General features: G+C 33.1%; 1 protein-coding gene across 1 annotated transcript in view; it reads right to left on the reverse strand.

Moving 5' to 3' along the window:
• The window catches only part of LOC106466083 (integrin alpha-PS2-like), a 59251-nt gene that overhangs the window by 14685 nt on the left and 20247 nt on the right, over window positions 1-24319 (reverse strand). Inside the window, exons 7-25 of the mRNA XM_022394595.1 lie at window positions 21248-21334; window positions 20173-20261; window positions 18840-18946; window positions 18375-18474; window positions 17874-17976; window positions 17675-17775; window positions 17290-17383; window positions 16842-16887; window positions 16467-16571; window positions 15349-15404; window positions 13036-13184; window positions 9414-9542; window positions 8557-8624; window positions 7996-8143; window positions 7014-7106; window positions 6577-6656; window positions 5160-5249; window positions 4337-4442; window positions 2520-2684 (exon numbers count right to left, since the gene is read on the reverse strand). Coding sequence (XP_022250303.1) covers window positions 2520-2684; window positions 4337-4442; window positions 5160-5249; window positions 6577-6656; window positions 7014-7106; window positions 7996-8143; window positions 8557-8624; window positions 9414-9542; window positions 13036-13184; window positions 15349-15404; window positions 16467-16571; window positions 16842-16887; window positions 17290-17383; window positions 17675-17775; window positions 17874-17976; window positions 18375-18474; window positions 18840-18946; window positions 20173-20261; window positions 21248-21334 — 1916 coding nt within the window. The remainder of the gene's footprint in view (window positions 1-2519; window positions 2685-4336; window positions 4443-5159; window positions 5250-6576; window positions 6657-7013; window positions 7107-7995; window positions 8144-8556; window positions 8625-9413; window positions 9543-13035; window positions 13185-15348; window positions 15405-16466; window positions 16572-16841; window positions 16888-17289; window positions 17384-17674; window positions 17776-17873; window positions 17977-18374; window positions 18475-18839; window positions 18947-20172; window positions 20262-21247; window positions 21335-24319) is intronic.

Raw genomic sequence — 24319 nt, forward strand, 5'->3', positions numbered from 1 at the left:
TTCAAGCCGTCTCCAGCCATTATTAGTCTCAAAGTGGGTTCCTCGTCATCCAACAATTAATAAGTAATTTTGAATTGGCTTCATGGTTAACTGCTAGACTATGGATTGGGAGTGGTAATGTGTCACTGAACACATTTTGTGCTTTCAGATGAGGAGATATTAACATTGACAGCCAATCCACTTTTAACTTATGAGTAGTTGTATAATTTAGGGACAGCTTCGCCCGAATTACAGCTAAAAGGAGCGAGCGTGTTCGGCGACAAGAATTCGAACGCGCGACCCATAGATTGATGGTCAAGCGTACTAACTACCAAACAGAAAAAAAAAAACTATTGCTAAAGGTTTGCGTCCAAACAAACAAAGACGTGGTTAAATGATGAACTTCAAAATTCAACTCTTTTATTGTTTTACTTCTTATAAAATTGGTCCAAAAGTGGCATTATTGTTTGACATTGATACTTTACTTCTTCCTCACGCGAATTTCTCTGTTCAGGATTGCCATGCCCGTGGAAGTTGGCAAACCTGTGAATCAATACAAACAAGAATTTGTAACAATTAATGAAATATCTAAATTTTAAAATGATGACCACTCATTAACTGTGCAATTGTAGTATTTAAAAGTAGAGGTAGCTAAATGTCAAATAATGTGAAAAAAGAAATAGAAAAATGGATACTTCTATACATTTATACAAAATTCACGAAGACCACTGAGAATAGTAACTAAATAAAATAATGAAACATCATTTAGATTAAAAGTCGTAAGTGCAATTCGCACAAGCGAAAACTCTTAAGTTGTAAGCCTTAATTAATGAAATAGATATATTTTCCTCATTAAGGTATACTAGCTTTAAATACACGAACTCCACTGTGGAATTCACAGGCTTAATGCACTGATCAATCATCTCCATTATCTCCAATCACTTTTGTTGTGGATCTGTAGCACGAGTGTCAACTTTCGACCTGCTAGCTTGTGAATGGGGATATGAGAACAGTTTGAAACATGTCACCATCTGAATCCAGAGAGGGACCAGAAAAATTAAATCTGATGTCAGATGCAGATTCAGCAACCCTGAAATACTACTCTTAGACCCCCAATATGTCTGGGTGCCCTTCCGGGGACATGTTAGCCCCCTTAGTAACCTTTTGGTAGAGGGCTACACCATATAGATAAGGGCATCCCCAGACACTAGATAAAACACTAGCAGGACTTTGGTTGCCATGGTAGCTGGAGATATTTGTGGCTATAAAGATAAAATTATAGCAGGACTTTGGTTGCCATGGTGGCTGGAGATACTTGTCGCTATAAAGATAAGAGACACTAACAGGACTAGCTTGGAAGTGACGAAATGGAGTTTTAATGATGATTATATGAATGCTGTACAAGTGGACAATATCGAATATCTATTCACCTTTATAACCTTAGGAAAGAATATATAAATGCAACATTTTGGACGGTGAAACAAAGCTAAAATTTTCCTTTCATGAGGCTATACTGCCATCTAACAGAAGATCGGGAATTTATTTACTGGACTGTTTATTTTCTGAAAACTGTTATGTAGTACTGAACAGTAATAGTGAATGAAAATAGAATATTGAAATAGGTCATCTTACATACCAGCTCAATGCTATCACTTGATATTTGTAAAATATAAATAATAAATACTAAGATTAATGGCTTAAAATATTATGAAATATAAAAGGAAAGTTACTGAAAATATGTCTACCTTAATACCAAACAAAAAAGAACAATCAGAGAAATCTATTTGTTTATATATAAGTTTATAAATATTTAAAAATATTATGTACTTAACAAAAATGTAAACTCTCCAAATAATGAAAATAACTATTACAAAATTTTCCTATATATAAATTTCTTGAACAAAAAACCTTAAACAAGGTAATTAATACGAAATTAAAATTTTAAAGAAAAAGTAGGAAATTCTGTATTCAAAAATTTCAGGGCGAGATTAAAATAGGATTGAAAAAAGATAGAGATGTAATAATTATATTAATTTTAGAGGAAACTTTTGATAAGATACATATCTTAAAACTAGGTTAGATACCCAAAATTTTAAAGTTTTCAAAATAATAGATAAACTTGTATCTTTATTTCAGTAGAAGGGTTATGGCCAATAATCGAAAGATTAAAATTATTTCGAAAAATATAATTGGGGATTAATAAAAATAAAGTTATTTACTTGTTGTGGAGCTCAAAGCCTGATTTTAGCATTATAAGCATTCAAACTTAGTGTTGACCCACCGGGGAGGGTACGTGGGGGGGGGGTGACAATAAGGATAAGAAATAAAACATTGGGTATTCACTTGCATGGTGTTTTGCCCAAAGTCACAATATTGATTATGAGAAAAAATTCATACATTTAGTATATTGTGATATATTTTGCTGTTTTCTTAAAGCTGTATGTTCATTTGTAACTTATTAAACAGATAATATTGTAGCAATTTTATTTTTGAATGTCTTTGAAATAGCCTTTAAGTATTAACGTTTCTTTCGGACTCACCTGTAAAGAGAGTATGTTGATGTCAGGTACATCTTGGCAGCGTGCTTTACCTCTGACCTTTGGATTATCCAACAGATAAAGAAGATGTTTCCTGTACAGTGTGTAAGCAGGCCAAATAATGTCAATTTTGGCTTCTTGGATAGTGCTTGGTCCTTTATTGATGATCTGTAGTAAGAAATGAAAATGAAGATAATTTTAGCTGTATATTGAGTAATCCAATTGATTATTTCTTCAAAGATAATGCCTAGGTATCACCCATTGTTTTCTGTCGATATACCATATTTTCAAGATAGATATATAATCCAGGGTGTCCAAAATGTCTGGAACCTTACGTGATTTGCAGCTTTTCTTAATTTCAGATACGGGACTGTGGTGCTGTCAAAGCATGAGAAGGTCGAGTTAATCCGCTGCTAATCCAAACTTGTTTCTAATTACAAGGACTGCAAGTGGAACACATTCTGTAAAATTTGTCGAATTCCCTATGGTTCCAGACTTTTCGGACACTCTGTATACATGTTTATATATCGTGTCATATTGTGTTTAATTTTGTATTTTTCCAATGGATATCTTAGTATACTGTTAAGTTCCAAAGAAGGTGAAGCAATACTCAAACTAGTGGTAAAGATAAGGAACCTGGTATTCCCTGATAGCAGTGTAACTTAGTTAAGTCGAAGTAAAAGATGGACTAAGTCTTTGAACATCTTGTATCATCAGAAATTGATTCGACAAATCATCAAAAAATACACCAAACTGTTTCAGGAAGTAATCAGTTCATTTAGAACCCATTACTTGAAAGATATATTGTTTGTTTGTTGTTTATTTAGAGCAAAGTCAGATTGAACCCTGGATTTTACAGTTATAACTCTGTTGACTTAATGCTGTCTCTCCAGGGGAGGGAAAGATCGGACAATGCAAAATACAATGCAATGGAGATTCTACCAAAATTTTTTCTTAAAACTACTTTGAAACTGTTGTTTGAACAGTGGGTTTGCTTATTTGTTTTAAGCACAAAATTACATAATGGGCTACGTGCGCTCTGTCAGCCACAAAGAATCAAACCCCATATTTTAGCGATGTAAACCCGTTAGACTTACCACTGACCCACAAAAGGGGCTTGAACAATGGTGTCATACAAGTATTGTGTAATGGATGTTCTACCAGAAAGCTTTCTTAATGCTAGTGTTTGATAAATATAGGTTAGAGCTTTACATCTATTCATTTACTTCTAAGAAAGAAATAGCCTATTATGTATTCATGCGAAATAATTCATTTATTTTAACTACTTTTATATGACAGTATACACTGATAAATCAAAATTATCCTTGTGATAAAGAAGTGAAGATTATTTTCTAAAATATCCTTTACTTTTGACAACTATATACATAAATATTAGTTCTAAAAACGAAAACCTAATGCATTTACAGTGTGTTGTAACCAGTAAGTTATTACTGATGTAAAATAAAGTAGTTTTAACATATTTAGGAAATGACCTTTATCGAATTTATTTGAGTACTAAGTGTATACTAATCACTTTGGTGTTAATATGACGAACAATAACATGACGTTTAAAAGAAAAAAATGTTTCATTTTGTTCCAATCGTACATGAAATATGGCCATTTGTAAAATAAAAAAATAAGCCTTTACGTTTTAAGTTCCAGCATCCCAGAGTAAAATTGTTTGATGTTTTAACTGATATGAAAAAAAAATCAACATTTTGGTATTGACATTTTTATAGTATGTTTTTTGTTGTCAATTCTCATATCTGTATACTGTGTCACATCTAAACCTAAAGTTCAGAAAATAACTCGTGACTTACTTCATATACATGGAGTACTTCTGGCCCAATATCAGATTCTGTTTTTATCTGATCGTCAGGTAGAATGGTTGACTTGTTGTATGTAACGCTTTCAGGAAAAGAGATTCTGAGCGAAACATGCATAAGATGTTTCAATATCAAATAGGTAAGTTTAACAAAAACATATAATATTATTCTAAAATACTGCATCAGTTAAGAATTCCCTCTGACGCTATTGTGATGTTTTCTAACAAATATTAAACATTTTTTTTGTTTTTTACGGATTTAATTAGCATCTAAACCATCAAACATCTATCAAAACTACCAAATATTCATATGTCACAAGTAGAAATGTGTTTCTTGTAGCTTTCGTTGCTTTAGTGGGAAATTGGTATGTAATTCACAATTCTTTATAGTAATTAAAATGTTAAAGTTTTATTGGTAGACACTTAAACAGTGGACAAGAGTGTGTGAAATAAGACAGGATTTCAGTCCCCCAGTAAAACGTTTTACAGGTAAATTCCTTATTATTTTCATGCTTCTAAATACCCTGAAAGATATTCGCTATACTTTTGTATGTCCATCACAATCTTGACGCCTTATAAGTATATTTACACAAGCCTAAGGCTGTAATTAACCTTCCAATCAAAATGCTTTATTTTGTGTGTGCAGATTAATCACTATCGCTATCTTCCTATTTGTTGATAAATTTACATTGAGCTAACTTGATAAACAATCAACTAGTAAAATCTTCCACCTTTAATTGTAAGAAATCAACTTCGTGATCAGTTGTGTAAAGATTTATATTCTCAAGTTTGATTTTTATTATAAGTCATAATCTTACCCATGTACAATCATTTTTATCTTGAAGGTTGCAGGAAGTTTAATCACACCATAGTTGTCGGTGAGGGTAGAATTTGGCTCTGGATTAGTGCTGTTTTAAAAACATAAAAAGTGATTATATATATATATATATATAAAGATTAATTGGTTTATTAAAATGTTAGTCTAGCATTCGTTCAGTTTTACTTTGAGTTTTTAGCAGCTTGTAGCTGTTTTTGTAGTCCATACAGAGTTTCTTTGTTTTGTTGAATTTTGCGCTAGGCTACTCAAGGGCTATCTGCGCTAGTCGCCCCTAGTTTAACAGTAATAGACAAGAAGGAAGTCTACACCACCCATTATCAACTATTGGACTACTCTTTTATACCAACGAAAACTGGGATTGACAGTAATATTGTAACGTCCCCACGGGTGAAAGGATTCGATTGCGACTTGAGCAGATCTGCTAGATGTACAATAAATGACGAATACTATTTACAGTTTTCGAAATGGATAACCGAAACTTTAAAAACAAAACGCTTTAAAATGAAGTTATTTTATATTTTCTCAATTATTAAACTAATAGCTTTTAATTATCTAGATTTTACCCAGTACGGTTTGTGGTTTATTGTTGGTAAACGAAAGTATTCATGTGAACATGTTTTTTGTCCATGATTATTTATTAAGTAGCTAAAATACTATTTAATACTTAAGTTTTGCTCGACTTCTGTTAGTTTTAAAATAAATTCAGTTTATCATTTATATTTTACCTTTGACTAAATAATATAACTTGTAATTTTGGTTATTGTTATTACCAAGATTATAAGTAAAACTAAGAAAAACGATTTTAGACAAGGTAGCATAATTCAATCATGTGCATTTAGATTTGCATAAGGTGAGGGTAGGAGAGAGTTATGGCTTTCCAACAACGTTAGTCAGTCAGATAGACAAACTTGTGGTTTTGTGAAATTTTTGTTTTTACTCTACCGACTTTCTCAAGTGCTTTGGTTGCTTGTTACTCTGTAGTTGGTCTGTTTACTACTCAACAGTGTGTGTAAAGTACTTATAAAGTTTTGTTTACATGCTGTTTGCAGTGTGTTTGAAGTTTTAACTTGTATTGCACATATTGCACATCTGGCCCTTTCCTACTATAAGTACTACCGTACTTATGATAGTATTGTTACTATTATGCATAAATGCCCTTAATAAGTAACGCTCCCACAGCAAAAATATATGTACTATAGTATTGTTACTATAACCCATAAGCACCCTTAATAAGTAACGCTCTCACAACAACTACATAAATACTATAAGACTTCTATTAGTTTATACATGAGTAGAAGCAGATGAAGATTTAAAATGAGTTATATTAGTGCACCTGTCCTTTAGAAGTGATTGCTAGAAGAGCTGTGTTAAACACTGATACTTAATTCGTATCTTACCTGTTAACTGTGGCGTTAAAATTTAGTTCTTGGATGTTAGGAGCTACTTGAGCTGGCTCCAGGAGTACGGTAAAAATCAACTGAAATGAGAAATACGATGTGAGTACCGGAATTGCAGGTGCATAAATTAAATTTGATAAAATTTAAATGAATGTTTAGCTTCAAATACAAACACAATTGAATTATTATTAGCTAACTATTCACTTTAATATAAAGAAAATACTGCAATTTAAGGAAAGACCGTAACACATTATTATATTAACACATCTGTCATTCTCACCTATTTATCACTTACTTTTACTACACCTACCATGTTTTTCTACTCTTAGTGACACAATTATCATGTTTAATCCGTGTTTACTGACACATTTATTATGTTTTCTCTTTTGTAGTGACGGTTCTATTGAATTTAAGTTATCTTAAACTGTTCAACTTACTTCATTGCCTGCAGGGAAAGGGTTACCAACATCACAGATGAGAATGCTGTTTCCTGAAGTCCGAAAGAATGGACTACAGCTCATTGGCTCGTTCTGTCGAAAGAAACGTCAAATTTGCCAATAAAGAATTGGCATTGACAACTGAGATCTAATATATATTTAATAATATATCTAAGAGTAAAAAAATATTACAAACCCCAGACACATAAACTGCAAAGCGGTTTTGTTTTCTTTAAGTGCAAAGCTTCAAAGTGGTCTGTCACGCTCTGCCCGCTAAAGGGATTAAACTCCGAATTTTTACATTATATTGTCTCAAACTTAATGTTGGCTACCTGGCGGCTAATTGCAGATCATACACACGTTCACTGTTACTGATGGGTGATGAATTCTCTGAAATAAGTCTCATTGAATGGCACGTGGTATACTTAAGAGTATTCTGAACCTCATGTTCATTTCTTACCAACTGCACAATTTCAATGATAGGGAAAAGATTCAGTCTCTCAAACTGCACATCTACTGTATAATAGAGGGTAAATTGTTGGCAGCATCAATACTGTTAATTTCTTGTTTTAATATATATTACTTTTCGTGTGTTGAAATATGATAATTTACAAGTTAAACAATATATAATTGAAGCTAAATGCTCTCTTCTTTCCCAAATAAAAAAAAAATACGTTCGCTTGAAAACAAATAAATGAAAATTCTCAGACTTACTTATTTAACTTAACCGAAGTCCCCCAGTGGCACAGCGGTATGTCAGTGGACTTACAACGCTAGAATTTGGGTTTCGATACCCATGGTGGGCAGATCACAGATAGCCAATTGTGTAACTTTGTGCTTAATTACAAACAAACTTAACTGAAATTGTAATCTTAGCCTTTAAATGAGAAGGGGAAATATCCATTTTTCTTCCCATATAATATTTTTGTCACGTTTAATTTTACTTCCTCAAGTAATTGTTCCTGACTTCAGCTACACTTACCGTGTTTGTTCTGTTGATATTAACGTAGTTAACTTCTTGTGGTATCTCCAGGTACAACATGGTCTCAAATGCATCTTCTCCACGATTGGTAACATTAACACTAAGTTCTATCCTCTTTTTACTCCCGATAAAGTATTCTTCCATGTTCCTAGTGAGTTCGAAGGAAACCCCAAATGCTTTGATATCTAGTTGAACAGCCATTGTTTACATAAAGACTAACAATAATTTTAGAATAAAATACTACATTATTTAATGTTTTCGAAAACCGACATAAAAATCAAAAATAAATATCAAAATGAACATTCAGCTATAAAAGGAGAGGTATTAAAGGTGATTGAAGAAAATTTAGAGGCTTAGTGTTAACTGTATGTCGCGTGAGGGCGCTGAAGAGCAATAATACAAAAAGCATTAACAGAATTTCTGTGTAAATTTAAATTTTATTTAACGGAATAAATCGGACCCTCCACAAATATATGGAGATGAAGTAATGTGCAAAATACTGGACTTTTTTTTTTTAAATAACTTTGTAAGTTTCGTTTACTCAATAATGCAAATACTTACAATGATAATTCCACACTGAGATCAGGAATACATACGTTATCCTTCCCACAGTTCTTCTGTATGCTAACCTGTGACGAAAGGAAATATCACTGGTGATAGAAAATAAATCACCAAATAACTAACAATCAATATATCTAACACTCTATAATTCATATATTATGTACGTGAATAACAGCACAGATAAGAAATAAGTGACACAGACAGCGTGTTATAATAAGACTTTTACAGTTCATAAAGCCACATCATATGGTCCAAGAAACTTGCCATGTAGTTCCGGATTTGGCGTTCTACTCCGAGATCGAGTTTGAGATCTATTTCGAAATAAATTGTGAGCTAATATATAGTTTCAGAGTCTACATCAGACGACTTAATTTTCTCTTGGAAAGGTACAAGTACACGATATTCAATTAACATTTCTTAAGTGTTTTGGGGTGACGCTTTTAACTTTCTGAATAATATTCAAATTTTAATAAATATACGGTATACGGCGCAGTTTGACAAATTTTCTGATAATTTGTTTTTATTCTTCGCCAGGTTTATGTTCTATGTCTTGTTTATGTTCTTAGACATGTTTAATAAAATACGGAAAATCACTGGGATTCTTGATTCTTGAATAAAACAATCTACTGCATTCAAACACATGAAATAATTCAACCATTAAACAAAACAGTGTGAAAGAGTTTATTAACAGCAATGACAAAAATTAACTCTATGCTGATAACAAGAATGATATTGAAAATACGTTTTAAACCAATGAAATAGCCACTAGAACAGCTAAATGTTTCAGCACTAGAGAACAATAAAATGAAAAGATCCAGTTACAATGTGACTACAATGAAAGAAAGTGACCAGCCCACCTGTCTCGTTAACTGTTGTGGCAACGCTTTGTTCAAAATTGGCTTCAGAACTTTCCTGTACGGTTCTGAGTACAGCAGGTCAACAGTGACCTCTACTGTAATGGGAGTTAGCTTGTCTCTTATTTGATCCTGAAATTTTATAGTGGTAAAGAAATTCAGTAAACAATTCCAGTGTTTCCATTTTCTTCTCATTTTCATGGTTATACATTTCAAACATGCGTTTTTATCTAAAGAACAAAAACAATGCTTTCAATTCGCTACAGAATTTCACAGACATAAAAAAACAACATTTGGAAACAAAAGGAAATTTTATTTCCAGAATGAATACTTCCTTAGAAGTTGGGTTACTACTATAAATATATATGTATCCAACTTTACACGTTTTCCACAACCAAGTTTCTTTTGTTTTGTTTTTTGGATAATACATTTACACTAATAAGACACGCATATCTCCACTGAAGGTATCCATCCCACACACTACAAACTTTTAATAATTCAGATGCCAACTAAAATGGGATAGAAAAAAAAAACATATCAAATAAAAACAACGTTACGTCACTGTTAACGCATCATCATCTAAACACAACAAAGGAACACATACTGGTCATTACTTGAATTGGTCATCAGCTCATCAGAAGTTTCAAAAAATAGGGATCATAAAATCTTTATTGTCTATAGCAAAAATTAATTGCAATTCAAAAGAAGAGTTGGATAATGAAGTAACTTATTTGGAAAACTTATTGGTGAAAAGGTATGATTATCCTATTAGTGTGGTTCGAAAATGCTTAACAACTGATGGGTTGATTGAAAAAATAAACATACAATTCATTCAAGTGATTTGGTTTATTGTAAAAATCCTTATGTACCTGGCAAATCAAATACGATAAAAAGACTGTGGAAAGAACTGGAAAGGATGTAAAAACTTCCAATTGTAGGTAAAAAAAGGAGTAGTCTACAGTGTAGAATGTATGGGCTGTAATATTCTATATATAGGGGAGACTGGTAGGAATTTACTAGAATAGCGGAACACGAATATGCTCCATCACATGTCTATCAACATTTTAAAGATACAGAACACTGTAGTGAAAATGAAACTGTTAAAATTATTTGTCGAAAACCTAATGTTTATAAACTTAAAATAAAAAAAGCTATTTTAATAACGGAGTACAAACCTATAATAAATAAAACACAAGGTGTAGATTTATACTTATGTTAAGCTCAAGGTTATGTTTGTGACGTGCATTTAATTGTCGTATTTAGTTGTGCTACGAATATGATGGTGCCATATTAACAGTGGCGAAACTTTGTTTTTATTTGATGCATTTTTTTCTGTCCCATTTTCTGTATTTTTTAAGATCTCCACTGAGTTGGTTACGTGCAAAATCGATACACGAGTTAAAATAAATGTCAAATTTACATAGAAGAATTTGGCTTGTTTTGAATTTCGAACAAACCTACACGAGGGCTATCTGCGCTAGCCGTCCATAATTTAGCAATAAAAGGCTAGATTGAAGGCATCTAGTCATCACCATCCACCGCCAACTCTTGGGATACTCTTTCAACAACGAATAGTGGGATTGACCCTCGCATTATAATGCCCTCACGGCTGAATGGGCGAGCGTGTTTGGTGGAACGAGGATTCGAAACCGCAACCCTCAGATTGCGAGTCAAGCGCCCTAACCACCTGACCATGCCAGGCCAGCAGTGTATAGACTGCTTGAGAAGATTACTACTGGATATGTGAAAGGACCAATTTAATAGTACTGAACATAATTGCTGTAGGAGAACCTGACACATGTAAAAGAATGACGATAACAGTATCTCGGACCGGTCACGACAATATATATATATAATGAAACCACACAGAAGATGCAAGACAAAGTTTAAGAAAGAAAGTTTGTTTGTTTTGAAGTTAAGCACAAAGTTACACAATGGGCTATCCGTGCTCCGCCCACTACGGGTATCTAAACCCAGTTTCTAGTGTTGTAAGTCCACAGACATACCGCTGTGCACTGGGGGGCAAGAAAGAAAGAAAAGAAAAGAAAACACTATATATATATAATGGTAATAAAATATAGGAAAATCTAGGTTTTCCTAGATTTGATTACAATTGTATCTAGTGTTTTTTGTTGTTGTTTTTTCTTTCTTAAGAAAAGTATGACGGCTATCGTCTCAGACATCTAAATTAAAACAACATTGTCATTTTTGGTCAGTATAAAGGGGAGTATATTTGAAGGTAAATCAAAGTTTCGTATTCTCTTGCCATAAATTTATGATTTTGCGGCCCGAAATCATCGCAAATGCAGGATTTCTTTTGTTTATATTGTCTATTAACTTGTATATCATTTGGCTATCTTCTACTAAGTTGGCAAACAAGCCGTTGTCCGACCACGTTTCGAATCCGCGCTGTGCACATACATTAAGTCAATGCAGTTTATAGGCCAGTGTCGTGTTAAATAGTCTACCTTGGCAAATACTGCTTATCAAAGTCAACGCACACCGGTGGGTCAGCGGAAAGTTTGCGGATTTACAATGATAAAATTCGGGTTTCGATTCCCTGCAGTGGACGGAGTGCATATATAGTCCAATGTGTAGCTTTGCGCTAAAACTAGAACAACAATAAAGACAGATGGGGCTATACAAGCTGAAACCACACTTATATCTTGCTCTTTAACATAATTAACCAGCAATTTATGCACGTCGCGTCTCAATCTATCAAAATCTCTATAAGCATATATATATATTTATAATATTATTATCGTTTTCCTTATACTGTACCTACGTCTAACCTGAGTAGGAATAAAACAATGCGGGTGTCCTAATCTCATCAGAAGGCCTATCTTAGCAATATTGATAGAGACTTGTAAGTAGGATATCTAAGCCCTATAACAATTATTTATGTCTAGTATCATTGCTAAAACAGAAACGCGGCTTTCTGTTAGTGTATAGTTCTTCGGAGCTACGCAATCCAAGCACTAGATTTAGACTTAGAACTAAAAACAAAATCATAACGTATTTGTATATGGCATCGATCTGATGTTTTCTGTCGCAACCACATAGATCCAAGTCTATCTAGGTGAGGCTAACATACTAATCTCTAGGTTTCGGAGCAATTTGCTGGTATGTGCCCGATGTCTAGTTTTACTTGGGGTGTTCTCGTTTTAATCCACATCCAATTTATAGGCGTAGAATAAATCAATCCCCACACATAGAATTGGGAAGGGGTGACTTTTTCAGCGCCCAAAACAGTTTCTTATCACACCTAAAACTTTTGATGACTCTTTCCAAATGAGTATTTTAAAAACTCTATTTAGCGCCCTTTGTACAATTAAGGAGTTTTCAGAAAATATACATAATTGAGTGATTTAATCGAGTTTTAGCAAAATAATTAGTTATTGATATATTATTATTACAAAGTATTAAAATTTGCGAGTTTTTTTTTCATAAACTCTTCCGAAATGCTTAAAATATTTTTGTCGTCTCTCATTTTGGAATGTTTAACAAAATTTTCAACTGTTACTGCAATATTAAGATACGCGGAGATCAAGATACAATAAAAAATTAAACTCACTATTTAGGTTGATGAAAAATACAATATTAAATAAATTGTGGATTTGCTGACCTCAATGTACGCATATACATTCTTACAGGATTTCGATTCTTTCCTGATGAAAATATCATAAACGTTTCGGTTGATCTTTTCTCTTTCCAAAAAAAACACTCGTGGGTTTTGCTGTAAATCGACATCCAGTTGGGTTTTAAGCTTAATTCCTGAAAATAGAAAATGAACGTAAGTGGAAATTCACCTTGATAACACTTATTGCCACAGTCAATTTTATCATTAGCTTTTCATAACATGAAATGTACACTATTTTACTTATTTCGGCTGAGGCTCATTTTAATAGTGAGAGGGCCGTTCATTGGCGTTAACCTTATCTTGAGCTATTTTGCTATATTTTCTACCAATCATTGATACGCATCTGTTGAAATATACTACCTTTTCCTCTTATACATTATCTTCAAGTGTAATGAGATTTTGGAATCTGTCCAAAATTTCCAGGATCGGGGATCTGGGCTGGCCAAGGCAGAATCTGGAGCGTTTAGGTTTTTGTCTTGTACATTGCTGGTTTAGAATAGTGCATTAGTATGTTGAAAGAGGTATAGTTGTTTAACACAGTGTTTATACAATGCCAAAAGTGCAATATTGTCCAGACTATTGTAGGTAATACGACAAAGCATTCATAGTATAACTATTACCAACAGATTAAGCCGAAAGTAGCAAAACCAGGACAACACCGTGATGCTGCTCACCCTAATATTTCATGGCTATAAAGACGGAGACATATTCAAAGTAGTTTTCATGCTCTCGTCAGGCCTCAAATCCGAATTGAATAATAAGAAGTATGATTTATTACTACATAATATTTGTCTTTCAGTACCTTTTACCCTAATTTCAATGCTCAAGACATCTAGAAAGAAAGCCATCCCCATATATTCACGGCTATAATGAGCAGCTGATGGGCTGTAGATCGTGCGTGAAATGTGTCAGCATGGCGGTCTACATACACAGTCCTGGACACTCATTAAATTCAGATAAGGAACTTTGTTTCACAACACGATTCGAAGTTTGCATCTAATTGAGGAGAGCTTAGTTTTGGGCAGTCTGACAAGTATGCAATAACAACTCGTCCAGTGTTCTTCCGTTTCTTCAGCATATTACCCACAACGGATGTGTAATGAGTAGTTGGGATGAAATTCCTTGGACATTCATACTACAAATGTTCATCCAATAGCCAGCCCTCTATGAAGTTCACTGAGCTCCATTCTTCTTGTCACCTTAAATCCAACTAGCAGTCTGTGACATCTGCTGTCCTATACAAGTTCAACACAGTGCAACATGAGTTTCAAATCTAATATAAAAGGGTCCATTAATAGTTGAGATGTGCCTTTCCACTACTTTGGCAATTTAGTGCACATTATTCATTCAGATAAAGTGCATTGAAAAAAAAGGTATTATCACTACACTAAGTATCATGTTGGATCTATTGTCGAGGTACATGATCAAGGTAGTTCCTAAATGCAGACTAACAGATTGTGAGTGTGAATGATCAAAACACTTTTGTTGCATTGAAATTATGACAGTCAATAATTTTACGTTGCCAAGTTTCACTCAAACACAGTTGTTATGTTATGATAGTGTCTAAAACAGGTTTACCCTCTTTTTATAAAATTTTACTTTTTTAATTTATCGAATCCCACTATATGTTATACGTACAATTAAGTACATATGTTGACCAATTGTTCACACTATCCAAACAATATCTTTTAGTTTCATATATTTGTCTTTTGGAACTTCCAAAAAGCATCTTCTTGACACTATAAACACTTCCAATATTAATAGTTTCTGATCAACATGGATATCCAACCATAAAGTTCGGTTTTCATTAGCATAATAAGTTATCCTAACACTTCGATTTGTTGCTAAGAAGGATATGGATTGAATTAGTAAACATAGGAACAACTACCTTTATAGAAGTTTTAGACCATGGTGTTATTAAATATGTGGCATCCTTTAAATATGACCATCAGAACAAACAATCTTAACCATTTTGTCTGCTTTGTGATGTTATAGATGGTGGTACACCACCTGAAATCTGTCCTTCACTTGACCTTTCCAAGCAGATGTTAAAGGTGGTAACAATCTTGTTATATATATATATTGAGTTCAGGTGAAACAATACCTGAAAACCTTTCTTCACCTAAACTTTCCAGGCAGCTGCAGGTTATAAAAGATGCATCAAAGAACCGTTTATTGTTAAAATTCTCCCAAAACACAAATTTTGTTTGCTAAGGAACTATTTTAACTGTTTTTTATTTCATAACCATTTTTAATTAATATATACAAGATCATGTCACATGATTAGAAAATACTTACGTAGATAAGAAGGCACTCCTATTCCACTATACTGAAGACAAACCGTAATCACTACGCTGCAAAAAAAATAAACAAAATTTGTGATAAAGATAAAGTATAGTTTTTAAAACAATACTTTCCTAAAGAACTAAGGTAAACTCAAGTAGAATGTCGGTAACAATAGACAAAAGGTAAGAAATAATTTTATTTCATTAAAACCTCTTGTAAGAGATATATTTATATCAGTATATTTGTTTGAAGTTAAGCACAAAGCTACACAGTGAGCTATCTGTTTTCTGCCCAACACGGGTATTGAAACCCGGTTTCTAGCGTTGTAAGTCTGCACACGTACTGCTGTGCCACTTAGGGGCATTTATATCAGAGTGAATAGTGTTGTATTTCAATCTACTACAACCTGCAGCTCTTGAAATTCAGAGTAACGGTGGTCTTTGGAACCTCTAAACTATGCAGAAGATTCAATATGGGATTATACTTTCCCTGGCGATAATTAAAGGAACCAGCATTTTCTTGTTTAAAAGAAGACGTTTAGTCCAGGTAAGCAGGCTCGTCAACCTTTATTTGGTTATAGTCCTTGAATAGTACATAATATATGCTAAAATATAAATGATAAACGGATAGAAAAATATTTACCGTATAAATAAATAAATATATATATATATATAGATCTCTGGTGGACTTAAATATCAAAAATGACATTTTATAAACAAAAATTAAATATTGTTATTTTTACACGTGAAAAGTTCTAGTTTTGCATGTTAGTGATCAATTGTTGGTTTGTTTTGAATTTCGCGCAAAGCTATACGAGGGATATCTATATTAGCCGTCCCTAATTTAGCCAATTCTTGGGCTACTCTTTTACCAACAAATAGTGGGACTGACCTACACGTTATAATGCCCACACAGTTAAAAGGGCGAGCATGTTTGGTGGGACGGGATTCGAACCCGCGATCTGCAGATTGCGAGTCGAGCACCCTAACCACCTGGCCATGCAGGGCCAAGTGATCAATAAATCAATCATATTCAATGTAGTTAATTATGCCAAAATCACTGGGTAGCCACTATACATAAAACCAAAAGAAGCTTTTATACATCTGTGTTACCAAAAGAAACATACGTACCAGGATACTTCCGTTCTATCAGAAAGGCTGCAACCCTTTTCATCTAAGTTGATAGTGTTAGGATCAATCTCTAAATTGGCGAACAAGTTAACCACCGGTCGGGACCTGAGAAGCAAAAACAAATAGATACAGTACTTCTATAACAGAGATAACGTTCAATACATATTAATGAAAATTTTGAGCATTACAAGAAAGAATAAAACGTGAAACGTTGTGTATCCTTAGATGCAAAGTGTTCTTTTAATTATATTTTATGAAGACAAGCGTTGCTTATGCCCAATCAGGACGACAATTATTCAAATCATTTACTGTTGTTGGTATCTTGTTTGGGTTGCAAAAAATATACAATAAAAAAAAAACATTTCAGAATTGTACCTGAAAAATATCGCTCGATTTGAGTCGTAGGCTCCAACGAGTAGATCTGTGAAAAATTAAAACAACCCAGTAATTAAATATGTACTTTTTATAAGCATACCAATGCACTTTTCTGTCATTCAAAAAATAAGAACCTCGACAACTATTACAAATAAATTGGCATAAAAGAGATAAATTTTTTTCTCTCGAAATTTGTTTTAAAAATAGATGTCTAGTAAATCCTACAGAAGGAAAAAGTTCCAATCAATATGACCTTACCCTGATTGATAAATCGAAGGTTAAGAATGTACAAAATAAATCATTTTAATTACTCTTTATTCACCAACTGTTGAAATAAACAGAAAGGGGGGGGGATAGTTTTCATTTTACTATTCAGTGTTAAACTACAAGTTTTGTACAAAATACTGAGTCTTTGCTAGAATTTAAAAGAACGGATATGTGAACTCACCAGGGTAACTATTTTCGTCCATGTCCATACCTCCAGAAAGGGAAAAACCAAATGTTGATAATCCAGGATCACCAACGCTTTCAGCTGTTATAACCTACCAAAATAACTTATTTATAACTTTGTCTCAGTCTATTATTATATCAGTGTTTGTAACTAACAAAAACAGGCTGTATTAGAACAATATCTCGTTAAAATAACAAATGAAAGAGCTTTATTCTTCAAATTTTAGCAATTTTTGTCATATAAATAAGTAAATGTTTTAAAGTATCTTAGGGTACTAGTAAAGCCGGTGGTCTGACTTTTGAATATTAAAATAAAACTAGTGACAAAACTGCGAGAAAAATTACAGGGGTGCCTAAGTTGTGAAGTTGCTTTTCATAGTTACCTGTGAAGGTTTTGTCGACTTCATTATACCTCGACTTCCATGATAGATGTAAACCACTCCTCGTTCTTTATTTCCAGCGTAGGGTGCTCCTACAGCAAAGTCTAAAACCGAAATTAGAATAATTGAATTTTTTGTTTGTTCCGACATCGCTCTGTTTATGCTCAAAAGAGACTTTTGAAATGATTTAAGTAAAACTTACCTTGAAATCCATCTTTATTTATATCTCCTAGTGATGTTAAAGCCTGCCCAAACCGACCTCTGGAGTAGGTGCCATCCAAATAACTCTTGTTTACCATCTGATGCTGTAACGTTAACGTTAAAATCTTAGAAATTTAAGATAAAATAATACGATCCAAAATCAAAAACTTAATGATGTCAGAAAAATAATGCAATGATATTTCAATAGCTGATACATTTCATGACTCCAAGGATCCTTCCCATCATTCAAAATCTTATCATTCAAAGATTCAATAACGAAAATAAAAGTTATTTTTGACTCTATCATCTGATAAAGCTTATGAGAAAAGTATGTTAAAATGAATGACTGGACAAGAATCCGACTTAGCAGTTAGTGGAAAACATTTTATGCTGACTCTTAAGCTCAGTTGATTGTAGTTTTTATATAAATGAATCTGTAACTTATAATGTGGGTTAATTTTTTTTTCACATGTGAGTATTTGCAAGCACACTTCCAACGAACCTCTGAATTTTGGTAGAAAATGTACACACGTCCTTCTTCGTAACTGTTTTCAGAATCAAAGTTAGCGTATAGTGGCGCCCCCACCATAACATCGTCTAAACTGTACAACAATAAAAAAGCCCTATTAATATTAATGCTAATTACTTTTCATATTAAATCTTACAGTATTTCCATACTAAATTTCATTGAATAGTCAGTACTACTACTACCTTTATGGATCATGAAAAAATATTTTATATGAAATTTAGGTTGTAATGTAAATTAACAACACTCGGGAAGTTACTTACGTAATGTTAGACTTATTTAGTGCTTAAAAAAACAAAATGAGAAATAAATACAACTCACACAAACAAAACGAGTATAATAAATGGAAATGTTAAAATTCGAGGTTACGAAAGTAGGAAATTACTCTGTTTCTTTTAATTTATATTTTCGACTTGTAGAAAAATAAAACATTCTAGCTACCGATCGCCATTGACGTCAGCTACACAGATAGCGTAGCCAAAATAAGATCCAAGTTGGTCTCCCGTGAGGTTCAGTAAGTTCCTTAAAAATGTCGTTAAGAACACCACCTAGTATGAAAATAAGATACTAACAATATTTATAAACTCTTTTATTTTTTTAAAGAACAACACAATTGCATGTAAAAAACTGAAAGATATAAAATGCACTATTTCATCATGATTTAATCGAATGCATGTCAGAAGAGATCGTTGTATCATTTGTTCTTTTCAAGACTTGAAGAATTCACGAAGTACGTTTAACTTTGCCAACTTCTAGATATATTTATGGAAAGTACGTATATTTTAACGGTTTTACTACTGTATTTTAATTGGACTAGAGAGTTATAATTTCTGTTTTAAGTCCTATTACATAGCAAAAACATTAAACAGAATTTCTATCCCAATTTTTACTATCATTTTATCTCCTGAACTCTGAAACATAGATAACAAAGTATATTGTTTTCGATCAGTTTTCATTTGGCTTTTTAGCTTCTGAATGCTAAATATTTGATAAAGAGCGTTATACTTCTAACAAATTCTTACTTTCCACTTTACCTTCTGACCATTACACACGTCCAGTAGATAATGTTATACTTCTAACAAATTCTTACTTTCCACTTTACCTTCTGACCATTACACAAGTCCAGTAGATAATGTTATACTTCTAAGAAATGCTTACTTTCCACTTTACCTTCTGACCATTACACAAGTCCAGTAGATAATGTTATTCTTCTAACAAATTCTTACTTTCCACTTTACCTTCTGACCATTACACACGTCCAGTAGATAATGTTATTCTTCTAATAAAGTGGAAAGTAAGAATTTGTCTTCTGACCATTACACAAGTCCAGTAGATAATGTGATTATTCTAACAAATTTTTACTTACCAGTTTTCGCTTATTAATTTAGATTCTGGCCACTAGGTCTGCTTGGTAAAGACGTTTATTCTTCCTCCTGCTTCTTTCCTACTATTTTAACTTTTGACTGCTAAACATGTCTAGTTAAGTATGCGAATACTCTTACCAGTTCCTACTTTCCATTTTTATTCTTTAGCATCGGACAAGCACAATAAATAATTTTACTATTATTATCTATTCTTAACTTACAATTTAGTTAATATTATAACTATCTTTCCTACTAGCTCTCATTTACCTATTCAACGTTTGATTACTAACGCTTAGTAGTTGATAATATCTTTAATGGAGGTCATTACTTTACCAAGTGACATGTGCTAATTCTAATGTATCAGTTATTGGGAACTTCAAGAGCCTATCATTCTTATACTCGTTTCTTACCTTTCCTTTTAATTTATAGCCACGTGGCATGCCTATGGCTAAGTCCACGATATTGTCTCCAGTGAACTCTCCAACGGCGGTAGAGAAACCTAGAAAAGTTCAAGAAAACTGGTAGTTTAAAAATATTAACAGTGCTTGGTTATTACCGCAGCTACTCGCACTAAGGTAAGAATAGGACAATTTACAAAATACTTTTATGATTTTCTTCTTTTCAATCAGAATCAGTCATAATTTATTTTTGAAATCAACTTGTTAACTACTGACATTAGAAAATGTTAAGAAATGTTCTGAGAGAAGTAATAAATTTTCATAGGTTTAAATATATTTATTTCGGAGAAAACAAAAACAACAATACTTGCGGTTTATTGAGATGAAGAATTATCAAACAACAATACTTTATTGTTGTTTAATGAGGTGAGGAATTATTAGACAACAGTACGTTATCGAGACTTAATGAGGTGAAGAATTAATTATTAGACAAAACTACTTTATCGTCGTTTAATGAGGCGAATAATTAATAGACAAGAATACTTTATTGTGGTTTAGTGAGATAAGTAATTATTAGACACCAAAACGTTTTCGTGGTTTAATGAGGTGAAGAATTATTGGACAACAATATTTTATCGTGGTTTAATGAGCAGAAGAATTATTAGACAAGAGTATTTTATTGTGGTTTAATAACATGAAGGAGTATTAGTTACAAGAAGCCGCATGAAGAGTCCAAGTAACACTAAGAATACTGTTATTTATCAACGTTACAAGCAGTCATTCTGCTTGAGGTCTCACTGTGCCCAGTAATGCTTGGTGTTAATGTTACTGTCCACCGCGGGGAATCGAAACCCGGATTTTATCGTTGTAAATCCGTAAACTTGCCGCTGATCTATCGGAAGATCTTCAGTCCGAAATGTTGCCAAATCCAAGTTTTAATTTAGATGCGTGTTCTAACCTTGCTTGCTCATTCGAATTTTTTTTTTCACGTTTTGTCCAATATTTTAAAAGCCGAAACCAAAAGATTGACGTCATCAAGTAACTAATGGATAATTTATTTAATTGTTAAAGTATTTATCTGTCTTACCTAAATAACTATCATCTTCCTCTGGTGGTCCTTCAGGAGTACTGTATAAGAACTGCTTGTCAAAAAGGTTTTGAGAAAAAACTTGACCTGAACGGGTGACAAATTATCAAATAAATCTCGATAAGTATATTTCACATGCTGGGATAAAATGTTATTGGTTTACCTCTTAATAAACATTTACAAATAAAAATATTAACAAACATACTAGAATCGCCCATATTTCACTGGGCGTGGCCTACTAGTCAGCATGTGAAATGTTATGATGTTCATCTCAATAAATATTTAGTGTGAGTGACAATATTTCAGTAAATGTTTCGATACATGGGTATGAGAGAGAATTTGTTTTTAGTTTCGATTTTCAATGCTAAACATTTGATATAATGAAGTAAATAAATATTTAATGTGTGGGAGTATAAAATATATTGTAAGAGAGGCAAGACGCTGATCTATATGTTATGGGTATGTTAATGTACTTAGAGCGTTGTAGATTTCAAAAATAACAACTATCTTATCACAAATCACTTTTTTAGTACATGCTTCAACCGGCAGAGGTCACGGTCGTCAAAATTCACTGACGTCTGCTCCGAGGGAGATCATATTGCAAAAATTATTCCTTTTTTTTCAATATTACATATCTTAAATCATCTAGCTAGCCAAATGATATTGTATTTTGGCCCTGATATGTATATTTATTTCGTGTATTAATCTAGTTATAATGTTCTTGATTGTTTTTCTTGTTATAATTACTAAATTTGGTTAGGTAATATTTTCCATGTTTCTTTTGGCGTTCATTAAAAGTATTAAACACTAACTCATATTGCAATATTTAAATGCTACTTTTTTAGGAAATAGTTGGATTAACCATATCACAAATAGCTGAACTCATGGGGTTGGGCACAGCTTTGTGGTTAGCGTGACAGACACGGTATCAAAGGGTCCAAGGTTCGAAACGTAATGCCTCTGCGCATGCTCCGAACTTTTACTTGTGGGCGCTTTGTTACAGTGACAGTCAATGTTGTTATTCGTACAAAGCCTTTGTGACAGCGGTTCCTGCTGTGAGTAGTTCAAAATTAAGGCCAGTTATATGTGAATCTTAAGTGCGTTCTGGTTTAAATTCCCAATTCCTTAAATTAATGTATGAAATGAGTGCCTATAGCGGACAGTGTTTGTATGGCATTTCTGCTTAATTGGATTTACGTTTGTCGGCAGTTAATTAAATGTCTTTTTCTACACTCTTTCTTTGTCGATTTTCGTATAGTATACTCGTATTCTTGTAAGCTGAGAGCAAATTACCGTTAAGCCAAAATAAAAGACACGAAACAAGGCAAATGACGTCATCGTAGAAAACGAAACCTGAACAACCATTTGTTACTCATCTGCGTGCCTTCCTGTCCAATATAACAGCGCTTTATCATCAGTACTTCCTGTTAAGATAAAAACACTGACACAAATTATTCTTTGAGCGAATGTAAATGATATATTCATCGCCATGCTAGGAGAGACACGCGGTTGACTCCTAATGACTTCACTGAAGTTCAGTGATATTTGAGCCTCATGAATGCATAGACTTTTTTTTTCGTATAAGAAATTAATAAGCGCCAGTGATACTCAGAGGGACTACCAACCACTCCACCGTTGAGCTCAACGTTGTATGTGAAAATTGCAAGTTTATTGTCTTGGTGAATTGGTCCACATTTCATATTTCAAGACATTTTAATTGGAATAGTCACACTTTTGTGCACTGTAAGCGATATACTTTTTTATAGGTGCGAACCAGAGCAACACAAAAAATTTGGGTGCCAAATTATACCTAAAAAACTTATTATTACAGAAAATATAAACTTTTACAAGTATTTTCCTAACTAAATCCAAGTAATCACATGTTACTATGATATACACGCACTTTTGATCTACTTGGCCAATCATATAATTTCCAATCATCAATACAATTCCCCCTTCCTAAATTAAAACATCAACTGGCCCATTACTCTAATTTTTACGCTACAAAATATAAAAAGGTAAGTGAACGTGCTTTTACAATAGCATCCATTCCGCTGTGCCTTTTGTTTTATTCTTTACTTATATTTATATTACTAGGCTTAAATATGATCATAGGCCTAACTGACTGTTTATGATGACGTAATGCTTTTTGATTTAGATACAAGAAATCCCAGAGCATGTTGGACAATTGTCGAAATACCAAGACGCTTACTGGACTGTCCCACCTAAACTGTACCATGCGATCACTCTATTTCAAACTAAATGTCATATAATTTGTAGGTGGATCATTTCACAGAAGGTTTGGGGGGGAGGGACAAAGAAGACTGACATCGCAAAGCCGCTCCAAGTCAGCTGGGGGGAAGGGAGCTACACTATAATATAACTTGTGTGTATGTGTTTATCCTCCCTGTCTATAATGTCTCAGAGAAACTGCCATTTCGGGCCTTCTTGGGAGCTTGAGATGAGCGGTCACCTCTGTCAGCCCACCACAAATTACGGCTCTAATAACTTGTATGTATATTGTATATGCGTTTTATGTTAACATGTCCATCTTATGTGCTCACATGTGGAGCAGTTTTGAAAGTATCCGATAGACGACGCTACAAGTGGGAATTGTATATATGTAATGCGAGGCAGGAGAACATTGCGCAATTTCTTTACACATGAGTCATGTGAAGTTTCATATTTTATTCCTTTAGTCGAGTGACGACGATAACAAGATTGAATAACCAAATATTCTGTTACAGTTAGATCTAGAGCAAGATTTGCAAAATTAGATAAAACTATTGCATTTTACTTGTGATAACAAAATAGTGAGAAAATAGTAAGAACAGTGAATCTCACCAGTATTTTAACGTGATAAAATATAGGATTTTTAACCAAGTAATCTAGGGCAAGATTTGCAAAATTAGATAAAACTATTGCATTTTACTTGTGATAACAAAATAGTAAGAAAATGGTAAGAACATTGTATCTCACCAGTATTTTAACGTGATAAAATATAGGATTTTTAACCAAGTAATCTAGGGCAAGATTTGCAAAATTAGATAAAACTATTGCATTTTACTTGTG

Source organism: Limulus polyphemus, unplaced genomic scaffold, assembly GCF_000517525.1.
Source record: "Limulus polyphemus unplaced genomic scaffold, Limulus_polyphemus-2.1.2 Scaffold72, whole genome shotgun sequence".
Classification (NCBI taxonomy): domain Eukaryota; kingdom Metazoa; phylum Arthropoda; class Merostomata; order Xiphosura; family Limulidae; genus Limulus; species Limulus polyphemus.